The sequence below is a fragment of the Phyllostomus discolor genome, chromosome 14, assembly GCF_004126475.2.
Source record: "Phyllostomus discolor isolate MPI-MPIP mPhyDis1 chromosome 14, mPhyDis1.pri.v3, whole genome shotgun sequence".
Classification (NCBI taxonomy): Eukaryota; Metazoa; Chordata; class Mammalia; order Chiroptera; family Phyllostomidae; genus Phyllostomus; species Phyllostomus discolor.
In genome coordinates this window covers 14,029,817-14,047,802 of record NC_040916.2, presented here as the reverse complement: position 1 = coordinate 14,047,802, position 17,986 = coordinate 14,029,817, and the positions used below count along the sequence as shown (strand labels likewise).

The following is a 17,986-nucleotide window of genomic DNA, read 5'->3' as shown; positions in this document are numbered from 1 at the left end:
TTTTAATTAATTTTTTTGAATGAGAGTGAGAGAGAAAGAGAAAGGAAAACATTGAATTGTTGTTCCACTTATTTATGCATTTTATTGCATACTCCTTGTATGTGCCCTGGCCGGGGATCCATCCCACAACCTTGGTGTATCAGGACGATACCCAGCCAGGGCTCTGAAATAGTTCTTAGGGGCTGGAAATAAACAGCAGCATCAGGAGAGTGGGGAGGATGCAGATGTGTGAACAGATACGGCATTATGTGACTGATTGGATGTGGTGGTCAGCAGTAAGGGAGAAAGACTTAAACACTAGGGGAGCCTGGTGCCTTAACTAGAGGAATAAAGGGAACAGAACAGGATTGCGGGGAGCACTCAGTAATGAATGTTTGTGGGGACATGTGGAGTTTTACATCCCTAGGTCACATCTAGGTAGAAATGTCTGGCAGTTGGAAATACAAGGTGTATTTAAAAGAAGAATCAGGAAAGATACCAACTCACCAACGTAGAATGTCAACTATGCTTCGGGGCGGTTTGCTATTGCTCTGGAAAAGTCTGTGCTAATGCATTTATTTTTCTAACAGAGCCACCTACTCTGGAAGATCTAGAACCTCCATATAACACTCCATTCCAAGAAAGAGTGGCCAATCAGCGCATTGCATTTCCATGTCCTGCTAAAGGTGTGTAATACTCAGGCATATGGGCATTGGCAAAATGTTCCAGAATTCTACACTGAGCCCAAAACATCAATTTATAAAATTCCACTTGTGAGTCCTTGTTATGATATTTGGGAATAATAGACACTAAACCCTCTTTCAAATAACAGCTCTTTGAATAGGTATTTCAAACTTGCCTCATCTAATATGTCTTCATGTAGTTCATTCCCTTTTCCATTACTTCTCAGGTCATTCTATTTTGACAAGACTTCTCTTTAAAATGTGGCAGGTAGAGCTGTTCACAATATCCCACGTTTATCTCACTCAGTTATAAATATAAATTAAGACTATTCCCTTATTTGTTCTGGATACTTCTCGAAACTTCTTTTCTTAGATTTACCCTCGACTGGTAATTCTAGAGCTAGATTGTAACTTGGCCCTCTGAGACCGTTCCAGCCCCTTCTCTCCCTGAATTTCTGGGTTTTCTATATATCATGTGTCCTGGCAGGAGATTGTTATTATCTCTCACTAGGGGGGCCTTAGAGAGGCACTCACTCTCAGCCTTACTCTGGATGCTCCATAGGTGGTTAGGACCCTCCTGTCTTACACGTATGCATTCATCTGCAGTGACTCACAAGGGTTCAAAGTGGTTCTGGTGAAGCCCAAGCGGTATTCTTTTCAGAACCTCCTGGAGGGCTCCATGCGCTGGGCCCGTTAGTGCCCGACAGGTGCCTCTCAGCAGGGGCCCCAAGGCAGCAGCTGTTGAAGGGCATCATGGCTGCCTGTCTCCGTAGTGAGCTTTTGCATCTCTCAACAGTAGCTCTCACCAATGGTTATTGCTACCAGCATTAAAAGACAACTTTAACAAGCTTTCCAGATGGCAAAAGAATTATCAGTAACTATTCCCAGAGCCAGTGAGGGTGGGAGGTAAGGCCTGGAGAGGAAACCTTTTGGAGGGTTTAGGTTTGGGGAAGTATTGTGGGACTCGCTACCTGGACCCCTGCCAGTGGTTCCAGTTGCCCCCTGCTCCCCACTTCCATCCCTGGCTCCTGAGCTGGCTTGGACGGACTTCCCATGTCTATTTGGAAAGACCATCTCTTCCCTGTTCCCCACTTTCATCTGGGGTATAATGCCTAAGTTTACTTAAACTAGCTAGATGCCTTTTTGTTCTATTTTGCAATGAATTTTATTTTGCCCCTGGTTGTTCTACCATTTAGAAATGAAAAATAATGCAACTTATTTTTTTGGCTTGTTCATTTGCATCTTCATTGTTGACTCAACAAACATTAATTGCGAGGTCTGACTGAAATCCATAAAATCCACATCCGGAATGTAAAGAAATGAGGAAGTGATTTTATCTTTTTTTCCCTGCAACAGAGGCAACTGCAGCCCATCAGCTCTCCCTCATCTTCCTCATCATGTTTTATTATCAGCACAATAAAATTGGCCTTTTTTGCTTTATTTTTCTCATAAATGTAACTTGTATAGTCACTTTTATAATTCCTTAACTCAGTTTGAGTTTAGCCTTAGTGACACATTATGTGTATTCCTGCTGTTCTTTAGTACTTGTCTTTAATTATATGGCCAGTCTTTAATATTTAATTAACCTTTAATATAAGATTATTAACAATGTCTTCTGCAGTCATTAATTTACTTAATGTGCTTTCTTTCTGTCTTTACAGGGGTTAAGTAAATCTTAAAGTGCTTACATTGCTGCCTGACACATTGTTTGCTAAATAAATACATTCCTAGTATAAAGTGAATGTGGTCTATTTCCAGTATGTCCTTTTGGCCCTATTATGCCCTTGAGGATGGTTTCATCACCTTTACTCAACAGCCCATCACTCTGTTGCCCATCTATAAATCAAAATATTAATTTTTTGCACTGTTTTCTCAATGCTTTTCAGAAAAAAAGGCAAGATGTATTCTACCATCCTAGGTTTAACAGTATGAGATCTCCAGAAGATGTGTGGACAGTAGGAGTTTCTCATCTCTACTCTATCAGGCCTATTAAAAATCTGAATTATAAAGCATCATTTCATTACATCATATATGCACTCTATTTGGTTGGAAAAATCTTCATGTTTATTCCTGTGATAGTACATTTTTTCACTTTTCCTTTATTTTTATCCAAAAACTCCTTATATGTATGGTGTATTTGATTAATATAGTTTTTCCCACAAAGCACTGTGAACTCACTCAAAAAAATGCTTTGCTTACTGTCACCTGAATGTCCTCCTGATAAAGATAACTTTGATCAAACTCTACACTAGAGAACATAGGTTTCTTAAGGCTGATCAGGAATTAACGGTGTTATATCCTATAATCTCTTCAAAATTGTATGCCAAGAAATGTCTTGCCAAGTAGCATAGTACATTAGGGTGCTAATTATACTCATAAGTACATTAGGGTGCAAATAACACCCTAATTGTTTTGTAGTCATAACAAAAGTTTTATTTCTATTCAGTAAATATACTTGATATTTAAGAGTGATTTCTAATTTTGTCGTAAAATATCACAACGTTTTAATTTCTTTTTTAGGTACCCCCAAACCGACCATCAAGTGGTTACGGAATGGGAGAGAGCTGTCAGGCCGAGAGCCTGGTGTTTCTATCCTGGAAGATGGCATGTTGTTGGTCATTGCCTCTGTCACACCGTACGACAACGGGGAGTACATCTGTGTGGCAGTCAATGAGGCTGGGACCACAGAAAAAAAATATAACCTCAAAATCCATGGTAAAAACAGATAAAAGTGCTTAAATCATTTCCAAATTATTCCATATATGTTATTCTCTCACTGGAGTATTATTTAATATTAATGCAAATAGAAATGTCATCAAACAAAACTGGTGATCTAATTTCACTGATTGATCGATCAATTGATTTGATTAAAATTTCATGTAATTTTTGCCTTGGCTGGTGTGGCTCAGTGGATTAAGCACTGGCCTGTGGACCAAAAGGTTGCTGGTTCAGCTTCGGGCCAGGTCCTTTGGGGCCTACAAGAGGCAACTAATCGAGGTTTCTCACATTGGTGTTTCTCTCCCTCTCTCTCTCCCTCCTTTCCCCTCTTTCTAACAATAAATAAAAAATCTTTAAAAATTGTTCATGTAATATTTGATAATGGCTTCATTTTTTAAAATTCTTATTGAATTTACTGAGGTGACAATCAATATACTAATAGGGGGTTCAGGTGTACAATTCTATGTGATACATCATCTGTATATTGTATTGTGTGTTCAGCACCCAGAGTCAAGACTCCTATCACCATCCCCCCCATACCCTTGTCTACCTCCCCACCCAAACATCCCTTTCCCCTTGGTAATCACTGTATTGTCATCTATGTGTATGAGTTTTGTTTTGTTTTTCTTTGTTTCATACCTTCACCTATACCATTCAAAATTCGAATGGAGAAAAAGATATGTAGTCAAAAGTCTCATGACCCTGAGCTGAGCCAGCCACTGATCTTCCCTAGGGCCAAAGAAATTCATTAGCTTTACGTGTGTGTGTGTATGCGTCTCCCCAGAGACGTTTATACACATGCAAAGGAATATGAAATTACATTTTATCCTCATTTTGTATCCATTATTCTGCACCTTGTCTGTATCACTAAAAAGAATCTATCTCTGAGATTAGTCAATATTCTCATTCCTTATTTATTTCTATATAGCATCCCGCTTAATGGCTATGCCATTATTCACTTAACCTTCCTCTGTTAATGATGAACATTTAGGTTATTACCAGGTTTTTGCTATTGTAGATAACACTTGAATGAAAATCTTGTACCTTTGTCATTTTGTCAAGGTTGTATATCTTTTAAAATGTGATGGATATGGGCATCCGTAGACTCTGGATGATATTCAGGAAAGTAGTGAGGCCCACGTGACTTAATCAAAACCCTAACACTTTATATTTTGAGTGATATGTAGAATAAATAGGTTCTCCCCTAAATTTATCCTGATGTATATCCTCAGTTCAAAACTGACATAATAAAGTAAAAAATTCAGCAAGGATAACTGAATTGGTCAAGACTTTTCATTTTCTATTAAAGCATGCGCTTACACATGAACAGCCTTTCTAGCTATCAGATGTCCCAGAATTTGCTTTTGAAAGACCTGTGCAAAGAAACTTTATAAATAATATTTATTATAAAATTATCTGACCATGATTCCTCTCTTTTTTTTGTAGTTCCTCCAGTAATTAAAGATAAAGAGCAAGTAACGAACATGTCTGTATTGCTCAATCAGCCGACCAGTCTCCTCTGTGAAGTTGAAGGTACTCCATCTCCCATCGTTACGTGGTACAAGGATGATGTCCAGGTAAATGGAAACATCCAATATGCATAGTTTCTTGCCTCTGCCTCTGAAATAAATTGTTCAGATGTGACCGTCGTCTTAATAGTAATATAACATTTTTACTTGAATTTTTGGCTCTACATGCTCATTAGGATTAGAAATAACGTTGATCATTTTGGCCCTTAAAGGTGGCTGAAAGCAGCACTGTTCAGATTGTGAACAATGGGAAGGTATTAAAGCTCTTCAAAGCCACTCCAAAGGACGTGGGAAGTTACTCCTGCAAAGCAATTAATGTGGCAGGCACCTCTCAGAAGTATTTTAACATCGATGTGCTAGGTAAGGGAAACATTCTTTTAGAAACACTGCAAATCAGATGCATGTATTACGTAGGATAGATCTGACTGAAAGAGTAAAGAGAAAAATAAATTGATGGGATAAATATTATTCATATCATTATTTTTGTTGTTATTAATATTTGTTGAGCAGGACCGTATTGTATGGAAATTTTAAGGGTCTTCAGTGTTTATCGTACAGAGAAATCTATGGGTATTTGGTACTATCTTGTACATGATATAGATTACTGCTCTTGCCAACTTCTCCAGTAAGGCAGGCAGGAAATTCCTCTGGGAAATACCTGTACAGGATGATGCAGAGTAAACTCATTCACGCTGTTGGCATCCTCTGAAGCTGCTAGGTTGTACTTGAACTGGGGATGGTAGAAAATGCCCCTTCCCCTGCATCCTGATTAATTTGTATGACTAAATCACCTCAACTCTGATTCTAACTAAGGGTGGGAATTCTGAGAATGGATAGTATCTGTCATAAATTGGGGTAGAAAACATTTTTACTTTTTTAATGGTAATCGTAAATCTTAAATGTTATAATTTTAGTGTGTGAAATTACATTTGCCAAATTTACATAGTGATAAAATGACTTCCTCTGTTTTCAAGATTTTGCTCATCGAAATGGGCATATGATTTACAAGTCTAGGGTGGAAGTCAGTGTAGAAATGATGCTGTTGTAACATAATTTCTCTCATTCGTCTTTTCAAAGCCTGAAGTACTTTGCATTTCCTATACCAAAATTACCATTATTATATTTAAGGATAGGCTATAAAAACCAAGAAATGTTTTCTGTCATTAGTCTCGTTGGCACTGCTCCTGGCACGCTCATTTGCTTTGAATTCTGCCTGTGTGCTAATGACTCTCAAATTTTCATCTCCAGCTGAGACTTCCCTAAACTCTAGTGATTTGCGTCCAATCTTCTCCACAGCATCTTGACTTGAATCTTTTGGTGACATGGGAGACAGAAGGGTCTCAACAAATGTCTGTTCGGTCACCTTCGATGATTCCCATCGTAGTGCCGGCACCTCCACCCACCCGCTTGCTTCTGCTAGAGCCTGGTCGTCATTCTTCCCACCTCCCTCTCCTTTACTGCTTAAATCTACACCTTCCCAAGTCTACTTCCTAACTCCATGTTAAATCATTTACTGCTTTCTATTTCCACCGTGAAAATATCACTTATAAGCTGAGTTAATACAGGGTGAAGCAAATGTAGGTTTCGAGTTGTCCATATGGAAAATAATACAATAATTAATAAATAATAGTACAAGAATAAACTGTGTTTCGTATACCCACAACTGTGAACCAACTTTTGCCCAGCTTGTGTAACAGCCTCTGAAGTGCTCCCCTTCCTCCACTCTTTGCCACAGGAATCCTCCTTCATTCAACAGCCAGTGTGGCCTTAAAACACAAATCTGATCACACTCCTCCCCCAACTGAAAGCCTATAGTGGTTGGAGAAATAAATGAAATGAAATGAAATGAAATAAATGAAAGGTTTTAAGTGAAATAAAACCCTTCATTTTCCTGAAGACTAGGACCAAACACCATAATGTGATGTGAAGGGAGAAGATTAGGCCAGGAAAGTGTATCGAAGCTCTTCAAAATACTTGATAATTCCAAGAATAAAAACTAGCATAGGCAAAATTATACTCATATCCAATTTTAGCATAGGAGCCCTGTAAAAGAGACAAGGGTAATGTATTTTAAGTAGCACTATGGTGTAACATGTAGAATTTGAACATTATAAGATTGACATTTGTTATGTCATTTATTACCTAAAGTGCACATAGCAGTACCCCTGACCAGTGCTGTTCAGTTCGTTGGGCATTGTCCTGCAGAACAAAGGGTCCCAGTTCAATTACTGGGCAGGGCACACGTCTGGGTTTTTGGTTTGGTCCCTGGCCAGGGAATGTACAAGCAGCAACCAATCAATGTTTCTTATGTTGATGTTTCTCTTCCCCTTTTTCCCTTTTTCTTCCTCCCTTCCCTTGCCTTTTGTGCAAGACGTTCAAGAGATATGTTGATTGGTTGCCTCTCACATACCCCCAACTGGGGACCTCACCTGCAACCCAGGCATGTGCCCTAACTGGGCATCGAACTGGCGACCTTTTGGTTCACAGGCCAGCACTCAATCTACTGAGCCACACCAGCCAAGGCTCCCTTCCCCTCTCTTTAAAAATAAATCATAAAATCTTTGTAAAAGATAAAATATATAGCAGTAGTAAGTTGTATTAGTTTAGCTTCACTGCTCACTTACACTCTAAACTCCTGTTGTACATGGGTTTAGTACTCCTCAAAATGAGCAAAAGGAGTCCTATACTACCAAGAACCTCTATCAAGCCTTTCATGAGTGCGCTCCTGTGTTTGAATTCAGCATCTGGTTCTGTAGAAGTAATATGAAAATGGATTATTGCATGACATTTTTAACAGTAAGATCTTGTTGAAATATCGTAGAAATCATTGATTATCTGATCTCCTTCCACCCTTTTTTGCAAAGTTACAGATTTTAATGATAAAATGCCTTTGTTCAAGTCCCACCCACCATAATAGGTGCCAACGCCCCAAGTGAAGTCTCAGTTGTCCTCAACCACGACACTACCCTTGAATGCCAGGTCAAAGGCACTCCCTTCCCGGTTATTGACTGGTTCAAAGATGGCAAGTGAGTATCTTCTCTGTATTTGTTACCGGGGTCCGGGTGATAGGAAACAGGTGTGTAAATGCATGTGGATGTTCTCCCTCAGTTTTGTTTTAACCATGTGGAGTATTATAGAATGAGCACAACAGAAAAACAACATTGCTCCAGAAAACGTCTCAAAGTCTCACAATACCTTTCGTTCTTATGAATTACAAAGCTCTTTATAATTGCTGTGGGTTTTATTTTAGAACCATAGAGAAACTCAAACTTATTATACACTAAATAGTCTATCCATAGGCTAAGAATGAAAAATGCAACATCCAAATGAAGAGATCATTTTGTTTTGACATGGCATTGTTGAATTATTGAAAAAGAAAATTTGTTTGTGACAGCAAGATGAATACCTAAGCTCGTTCTATATATGGGCCAAAAAGGAACAACTACAGGAGAGCAATCAGATGTTTCTTAGACTTCAAGTTCAAGGGCTGCTGAGGTTTGCACACACTGATATAACCGCATGGCTTGTATTGCTCGTGGGAGCTCATTTCTCACAGTGGGATCACAATTCATGTATTAGTGTAGTTTCTGAGAACAGGGGTCTAAGACCTAAGTAGCCAACAGTAAACATTTGCAGTTTATGAAATAAAGGATTGCATGCAAACTTTTTACAAGTCAATAAGTTGAACAATAGCATAGAAAAATACATGGAGGGTCAGAACAGGAAATTAAAAATGTATTAGGTAAGCAATAAGTGTCCTAAAAGATGCTCACCCTCAATAATTTGGAGAATGTAAACAAAAATAATACAAGTCTGTTATTCCCAGGTCAGATTGGCAAAAATATAAGAGTAAAATTTGAAAAACATCAAGTGTTGGCCAGAGTATGGGAAATTAGGATACAGTTTTCCACTGAGGAGAAAGTAAATCAGGACTTTGAAAGGCAGTTTGTTGATATCTGACAAAGTTTGAATGTTCACGTGCTGTCGTGGAGCAACTACACTTTCAGCATCGAGGAGCAGGAAGCAGTCACGGGTGCCCGCGGGACGGCCCGTGTGAGAGCCAGCTCTGCAGCGCTGTGACCTGTGACGGCAGAGAAGCGGAAGCTGCCCAGGGCGCATGTTAGGAACACGGGTGGATAACTCAGGGCGTGGTCGCACTGTGAAACCCTGTGCAGCAGTTGAAAGGAGTAAGATCAAATGCTGTCTACCAAAAATATCTCCATAGGGACGGTCGAGTGAAAAGTAGAACAAAGACACAACACCATTTATGTATGAAAACTTTAGATCCCCCTGGACATACACTTGTGGGGGGAAATGTTTAGAAGACCATGTGCAAGAGAACAGACTAAACAGCTAGTAGGGAGAAGTCTGGAAAAGACTCACACCAGGGGAAATACACCAAGGAAAACTTTTCTTACTATAACGCTTACTTTTTTTGTTTGGTTAAGAAATTATGTTACTTGCATACTTAACAATCAGTGAAAGTTTTAAAGTAACTTAAATTTGAGTAACCTTATTAAGTATTCATTTCTTCAAACAGTGAAAATGCATTAAACTTGGGCACTTTATTCTCTTAGACATTTGAGAACTCTATACAAACTGTCATGCCAAGAAATAGTAAAGGGTGCTACCAAAAAAAATGAAATGTGTTTCTATTTAATCTTGTAGTCTGACTAGTGGCTTACTAATATAGCAATGCATCTAATTGTTTATCATGGGGCGAAGTCACTGTAATTTTTTAAAAAACTAGCTATGAGAATTCCTAAAAGAACATGGATGGGTTTTAAAGGTGCAACTCGAGACATCATAGACTTCAGTAACCATGATGCCCTGCGTATTAAATAAAGCTGCGGCCTTTAAAACTATATAGGAAGGGAGCATTTTATAGAAGTCAGTAAATGACTCTGTAGTAGGAAAAAACCTCTTCGCAGCTATATATGAGCTGCTCTTATCATAAATCTTTCAATATCTATGATTATAAAACCATTCATATGATGTACTACAGTATCTACTTTCTAGAAAAGTTGGCATGGTCATTGCCTTTAGTAGGTAATAACCATTTATTCTACTGTGAATACTTTTCCAGATGTTGTAATGATGTTGGTTTATAAATAATAGTGATTGGCCTGAAGCTCCCATACTCTTAGTTTTTCTTTTCTAAATAACGGTGAATATTTTGGCTTTACAAACCAAAAATAAAACAAAAACAAAACAACCCAAAAGAAGAAACAGGCAGGATGAGTGAATGAAGCAGATAATGATGCCAACGGGTTTCTATTAACATTATTCAACAACTGAAGTTTGAAAGGAAGAAACTTTTCAACTTACAATGATCATTATCTGACATTCCTTAGTAAAGTGGTTTAATGATTCCATTCTTCTGAATGGGAATACTAATCACATCATTGTATTTTTTTAAGATTTATACTGAAAATTTCAACTTTGATTTTTTAACCTCCTATGACTTACTGGTTTTTGTTGTGGTTACTAAGAAAGGAAACATAGGAACATAAAAATGGACTCATGGAATAAAATGGTACTTTTTCTAGGCCTTTATTTCTGGAAGATCCCAACATTGAACTCCTAGACAGAGGACAGGCTTTGCATGTAAAAAATGCTCGGAGAAGTGACAAGGGTCGCTACCAGTGCACCGTGGCTAACGCAGCCGGCAAACAGGCCAAGGATATAAAGCTCACTGTCTACAGTAAGTGTGGCTTTCTCATGCCTTTTATTGTTACCAGTTCTCAGTATGGATTGAAAAGCAGGATTTATTCTAATGTTCCCTGTTCTTGTATTCACACTGAATAATTTAGAATGCTACTTACTTTGGAAGGATGATCTGTGCTTATGTGTTTTAGACTACAATGCTGCACCCAATTTTAACTCATTTTATCAGTAAGTATAGATTTTTCTCAAGTGGTCTAAAGGTTTTTGTATGATATCAATTAAGAGATCAATATTTCCTTACTGGTTAATATATACATAAATCAAATATCAATATCCTTAAAGGGACAAAAAAGATCCTCTCAAAAGAGTAAAGATGCGTGACATAGAGTGGACCTGATGGCATATAAACAACTCAATTATTCTGTTTTCATTTCACGTTGGCCTTTATCCTGACCATGTTGTAATATTTTAAATGACTTACGTTTATGCTGCTATTTTCTCGCAGCTAAGTCCCCACTGGAGATATCTAGCCCTCATTCCACTACAATTTTCGATATCCCCCGAGAAAGGTGACTGCCAAAGTCTTTTTCCTCTTTACACACGGAGCCAGCCATAAGGAAGGCACGTGTGTGAACTTCATGCTGCAGGTACAGAGAATTACCCCGTAGAAAAGAACAGCGCTTGGGAGTTCAGTCATGTTTATGGTGGGCCTCTTGCTGCACGTCCTCTGTGCCTCCACAGCGCCTGGCACTCACGGCCTTCCCAGTAGAGCCGGCACTCTCCATCACATTGCACGTGAAAGGCAGAAATGCGCATTGTGCCTGAGTAAGGAAAGAATGGAGATCAGAGTGAGAAGCCAAAGAGATGGAGGGGGTAAACGGTGGGGGGGACGGGAACAAAGAAAGGAACTAAAAGAGCTTTTAACATCCTCTCAGAAGACTGTGCAGATTCAGAGTTAGGAGTCCAGAGGCAAGGATTTTGAACCTGAGGTCAAGGGGAGAGACTCAGGAGTTGGAGAGCTTCCCCGAATTGCATGAAAGTCTTGTGTATATCTAGACGCAGTGCATTTTAATGCTCAGTGTGTTCATAACCTTTATCTGTAACACCCTGCCCCAAACAAAAGGAGAGGTCTCAGAAAAAGTACATATAAATTAAATTAAAACAGGAAGTGACATTCATTTGGCAAATTGAAGCACCAGAAAGATGTTACATTGTTCTACGGTCAACTGGAAATGTTCTTTGAGTGATTTTCTTAATTTCACAATTACAAACGTTTTCAGTACAAATGCTGTTCCTTTGTAAAACTTTCATGGAGGATAGGCAGTTGTTTGAACCTATAGGATTAGATTCATTAATGTGTTATTCAACTAAGTAGGCTATCCAGCTGAGTTAGGAAGTCTTTATTATTTGAATGTGGAAAATTCCTATGCGTTTGTATCCAGGTCTGACCAATGTTGCTGAAAATCAATTTTGGGCTCAGAAAGTATATTCACTGCAAATTTTGGGGGGAATCAAGCTCTCGTTTTTGTTGGACAGCATGTGAAATGTGTAAAACAGCCTACACCACTTGTGATTCAAAGAGCAGAATGGCTAACACAGTATACGTTTTGCATGGAAATGCTACTTCTATCTGCTAATTTTAGGTTGAGTTCATTAAGAAAAATTATCAAGCTTATAGCTAAAAAATTTCAAAAATCAGTATTCAGGTTTGAGGACAAATTTCTTCATTCAGAAAAAAGAACTCAGTTTGTGTTCAAAAAATTACATGGTAGGACAAGCCATTGTATTCAGCTTCTACTTCTGAAAATAAAATTATGGAACTGATAATGTTTTAGTTCATAAGAGCCAGTAAAATACACCATGAACACCACTGGTTTAGTAACATAGGAATATTTTACACAAAGTGCTTGCTAAGGAATAAAGTTACACCTATGAAGCCTTATATTTTAATGAGCTTTGTAAACTTATCTAAACCTTTTTCTGCCTCACTTGTATTTTTACCACTATCAGTTTTAACACATCTTAGCGGACCCCACTTCGGATGGTAATGGATTCGTGTTTTTTCAACTTCTGGAGAACATGTTTTGTAGTTCTTTTTTATGTGGACTATTTTCAGAGGCTAATTCTTTGGTTGCTTCAAACTTAACATTGAGTCCTCAAATAAACAAAAAAGCAGCTAAGTAATATCAGTAACACCTATCAATTTGTCAAGAGCCAGGTTTAGTAGATCTCACCCTGAATTACGTGTGAGGAAAGTGTGTGTGTGTGAGTGTCTGTCTCTGCGAACCAGCCCGGAGAATGGTTATCAGAAGATACTGAGGTACCCCACTCGGCAGCTGGGTCTCGCTGTCTATCATTCTTCTCACTAAAAGGAACCGCGGCTTCTTGGAGACGGGTCAGTTCTAGGGCAGGGGCAGGAATGTACAAGGTGAGCCTGGAGCATGTAGCGGCACCAGAAAGTACAAAAGTACTAAAGTCATAAAATGACATGAGTGCGTCAAGGAGACATGGCAGTCAACTGTAGAGCTTCCAATGGACCGAACAGGAACCATTTGAACAACAAAACAGGTACTGTGGCCTTAGATTATAACCCAAAATAGAAATCAAGTTTTTGTTAGTCCATATGGATATGAATAAGTGATTGGATAAATGAAGAAATTGGAGAAGAGAGACAAATCTACTGTATAGAAGATTCCAAATAAATTACATAGCTATTCCGCACTCAAGGACGTAGCACGTGACTCCCTACTGCATACGTATGGGCTGGGAAGAGAGATTCCTTCCCACAGGAAAGGCGGATGGGGTGGGGAGAGAGCAACTCTTAGCTGGAAGGATCTGGCAAAGACTGCCTTGACCACATTGGCCAGGTTAACATCCTCAGTGATAACTAAGTCACGCTGATAGAATGTACGCTCGATATGATGTCACGAGAATGGAACTTCTGTGATCTTCCTCCCAAGACCCATAACGCTTGTCCTACCATAAGAAAAACATGCCATAAAATATCCTATTCTAAAATAAAAGTGTAATAAAATAATGTTAAGGGACTCAACTCAGGCACAGGCCATTTGGTTTCTTTTAAATTGTTGCGATTATAGCGCAATCCCAGAGTGGCCACGTTCGGAATATGTAGCAGTTTTGAGCCACTTGAGTTGTTTTCCAACAGCAGAGTCGTCCTGTGGTGCGAGAGGCCAGGCATGTGGTTGCTGAATTATGGAAGATACACATGTAGCCAATTAGATGAATGAAGTTGAGTGAATGAGGTCTTGGCTATCCCAAAAGAGTAAAAAAATAAGGAAGAAGCAAAAGTTGAAGACTCTGCAGCTATCACCAGTAGCTGGTTCTGAAAGCACTTAGACCTTTCGTACTTCTTGGGGACAGGGCATGAAGTTGAATCACATCTGGCATTTTTGCTCCCTTGGCCTGATTTCAAATGTTTATATCTGCTTTAAGTGGCATTGCCTTTTGTTTTCCTTTGTTTGTCAAATGCGACATTCTTAGTACTGTAACGTGATCTCTTGGACTTAAGTGAACCCCTGGAGCTGAAGCTGTGACTTGCGGCTCTTACTGAAATCTGAAACCCGAAGGGAAAGAAGGTGGTAAAGATCCATGAAACAGGCAATTAATGATCAGGAGACAAGTCACACACTTCCTGATTGTCTGTAATTTGTATTTACTTTACGTGCATTATGTAAACATCTATAGCATTTAAGATTTTGCTGCAGACACTAAAGCTTAGAAAACTTGTTTCTGTTCTGAAATCCTTTGTAGTTCCCCCAAGTATCAAAGGAGGGAATGTTACCACGGAAATATCAGCGCTGATCAACACCGTAATTAAACTGGAGTGTGAGACCCGGGGACTTCCCCTGCCGGCTATTACCTGGTACAAGGACGGCCAGCCAATCATATCCAGCTCTCAGGCACTCTACCTTGATAAAGGCCAGTTTCTTCATATCCCTCGAGCACAGGTCTCCGATTCGGCAACATACACGTGCCGTGTGACCAACGTGGCTGGAACTGCTGAGAAGTCATTCCACGTGGATGTTTATGGTAAGGAAAACATAGGTGCTTTAATCATGTCTTTCTATCTGTGTTTTCGAATATGCCAGCTTCCAGTTCTTTCACTTACAAAGTCCTGGTTGGGTGTGATCATTTTCTGTGTGCTTGGGCGGGAATTATAAGGCTTTCTCCTAGGGTTGGGAAAAATATTTTTAAAAGCTACTGTTAGCAGGAAGCGGTCCATCCATTTGGCCGACCATTTGCTTGTGGCACTGGAGGCTACCAGACCTTTTTTTTTTTTTTTTTTAGAAAGTAAAGTCATTTGTAGGACTAAGATCATTCTCCACAATTTGCCCTTCATAAGCCAGACACAGTATAGAGCAGGGGCGTCAAACTCATTTCACCGGGGGCCACATCAGCCTCGCGGTTGCCTTCAAAGGGCTGAAATAATTTTAGGACTATATAACTGTAACTACTCCTTAACTGTTAAGGAGTTGAAATTAGCCCTGGCTGGAATAGCTCAGTGGATTGAGCGGGGGTCTATAAACCAAAGGAGTTGAAGTTACATTCAGCCCTTTGAAGGCAACCATGAGGCTGATGTAGCCCCAGGTGAAAATGAGTTTGATGACATTGGTATAGAGTATCTCACAGTATTTGGGGTACTTGTAGATTGGCTGAACCAAGAAATTCTTTCCTCAACAACCTAGAAGGAGATGTACCTTAGGATTCCTATTTCCTTAGGATTCGAAGAAGTCCTAACATATTGTGTTTTTGCTACATAGTTCCTCCAGTGATAGAAGGTGGCTTGGCTGTACCGCTGAGTAAGCAAGTGGTTGTGGCTCATTCCCTGACGCTGGAGTGCAAAGCTGCCGGCAACCCTCCGCCAGTCCTCACCTGGATCAAGGACGGTGTCCCCGTGAAAGCCAGTGACAACATCCGCATAGAAGCTGGTGGGAAGAAACTGGAAATCACAAGTGCCCTGGAAGTCGACCGGGGACAGTATGTGTGTGTGGCTACCAGTGTGGCGGGAGAAAAGGAAATCAAGTACGACGTTGACGTCTTAGGTAAATAAGATGCCGCTCTCCGGATTCTCAGAGTCATAGCCAGATCTGCCTAGTTTATTATGCTTTTTTGATTTTGTCATGGAATAATAAAATAGTGTTGGAGAAGGTTTGGGTTTAGGTTTAGTTCTACTCTGGACCGCACATTACCGAGTGGTGGGTTTATAGCCACAGTCCCAAGACCTAAAAACTCACATGAGCCTCCCACTGACTTGGAGAGATATGCTGTGTGTTTGCGAGAGGACAGGTGCGTTTTACATCTATGACACCACCTGTCTGCAGGGAGCAAGAACCTGGTCTTCTGTCCTGAGCACGGTGCTAGACAGCAGGAACCACAGCCTTTGGGTCTTTGTGGTTATTTTTTCTTTTTCGTTCAGGTTTTGTTTGTTTGTTTGTTTTTGTTGTTGTTCATTTGTTTTTTGTTCGTCTCTGGGTCTTTGGAAGTCATCTTGCAACCCTGAGTCTTACTTCTTTACAAATTGAAGGCTTTTGAATAGAGGCCCAATTTTCGAGGTTCCCCTCTCTTACTCTTAAGAAAGTAAGCAACATAACATATGAATCACCTTTATATTCAGATGGCATTGGTAACACCATAGTACTAGATTAATTGAAAAAACTCCATAGTATGTCAAAAGTATATTTATCGACCCTGGCAAATGTGTGTCATAAAATGTACTTAGCATCGCAAATCTCCTTCATGTACCAATTGCTGTGATGCTTAGCAACATTCTAAACTGCAGCTTAGTGTTACTTAGAGTGATGGTATCTTTGTTCTCATGCACATGCCATTGCATGTTACCTCTCTGCTTTCAGTGCCGCCGTCAGTAGAAGGAGGAGACGAAACGTCTTACTTCATAGTCATGGTTAACAACCTGCTGGAGCTGGACTGCCAAGTGACAGGCTCTCCCCCACCGACTCTCATGTAAGGGTTGTGGTATGTCTTCTCCATGCTTCCCACTTCTCCGCGTGCCTATTCTAGAGCTGCCTTGAGAGAGGTCCTGTGCCACCAGAAAGTGGTTGTACGGAATTACATTCTTCATATTCCTCTTTCAAAAGACATACTCTACATGCAAGGTGACTCTGAACTGACTCTCGCAGGGTCAAATCCGCTCAATTAGAGGAATTCCATGTCTGCCCTTAGAAATTACACTTTCAGTTTCTAGAGACAGACTGTTCAGCAGTACCTGTTAGCTCCTCCTGGGGCGCTGAAATGTTTACTGAACAGCTCAGTAAAAAGAAAGGTACCAGACCTGTTAGGGAAATAGAGGTAACGTGCACGTCTGGGGTCCGGCGGACGTCAGGCCTACTTGAGTGTGGTTGGTAGGGGAATAATACGGGTGTCGTAATTCATAGTTTTAATTCAAACATTTCACCTAAAATGTCATGTGGTGTGCTTGAGTGTGATACTGTTGTGTTACAGAATTGCATGCATATGATTTTGTAATAAAAGGGTTTGTAATCAAAAAGGGGCGTTATTTGTGCTGGACCCTGCACATTTACCAATTTTGTTTCTCATTCCTTCATTCACAAAACCTTTCTTGAATACTTATCTTTCATTTCCGAGGTGCTACAGGATAGGCAACCAAGGAGCAGTCAACTAAGGGGACAAAATATGCTCCCATATGATTCTAAAACTATATTCCTGTGTAGTTGTAGAACCATATGATTAACTCATAAGAAATAAAAAAATGTAATGCTATATAAGTTCAGGGTTTTATTGTACAGACATTTTAGGGTTGTGTTTATTTTGCGAGTTAATATTATTTGAACATTTGAGGTGAGTAGTGCTTAGGGGCGTTTGCCTCATTTTGTAACTGAACATGAGTAGAAGGAACAACTCAACACGTAGTTACAGGGTTCCCACAGTTGGCCCCGGTTTCCTTTTTGTCCTTTTCCCCGTGTAGTTTTTTCATAAAGTGAGTAAACAGGAAATCGGGCAAATGCATAATTGAGAATTTATATATTTATGTATACACACACACACACACACACACACATATACATATACATACACACACACATCTAATATATAAATAAATCTCGTTCCCTCATGGTATATACATATCTTCACACACATACACACACATTCCAGGAGCTTAATTATTTAAAACCTATATACACGCTTCTTTTTTTTTTTGCCTCGTTTCTATAGGTGGCTGAAGGACGGCCAGCTGATCGATGAAAGGGATGGGTTCAAGGTTTTACTAAACGGACGCAAACTGGTCATTGCCCGGGCGCAGGTGTCGGACACGGGCCTTTATCGGTGCGTGGCGACCAACGCGGCTGGAGACCACAAGAAGGAGTTCGAAGTGACTGTGCATGGTAGGCGGAGGAAGGGCTAAGAATGTTA

At 39.8% G+C, this 17,986-nt stretch overlaps 1 protein-coding gene across 6 annotated transcripts in view; it reads left to right on the top strand.

Moving 5' to 3' along the window:
• The window catches only part of HMCN1 (hemicentin 1), a 397,788-nt gene that overhangs the window by 228,164 nt on the left and 151,638 nt on the right, over positions 1-17,986 (top strand). For all 6 annotated transcript variants that reach the window (XM_036015314.1, XM_028530624.2, XM_036015317.1 and 3 more), the window contains 10 exons: positions 570-665; positions 3,183-3,377; positions 4,827-4,957; positions 5,122-5,269; positions 7,809-7,935; positions 10,459-10,613; positions 14,348-14,626; positions 15,358-15,639; positions 16,450-16,558; positions 17,789-17,958. In XM_036015314.1, coding sequence (XP_035871207.1) covers positions 570-665; positions 3,183-3,377; positions 4,827-4,957; positions 5,122-5,269; positions 7,809-7,935; positions 10,459-10,613; positions 14,348-14,626; positions 15,358-15,639; positions 16,450-16,558; positions 17,789-17,958 — 1,692 coding nt within the window. The remainder of the gene's footprint in view (positions 1-569; positions 666-3,182; positions 3,378-4,826; positions 4,958-5,121; positions 5,270-7,808; positions 7,936-10,458; positions 10,614-14,347; positions 14,627-15,357; positions 15,640-16,449; positions 16,559-17,788; positions 17,959-17,986) is intronic.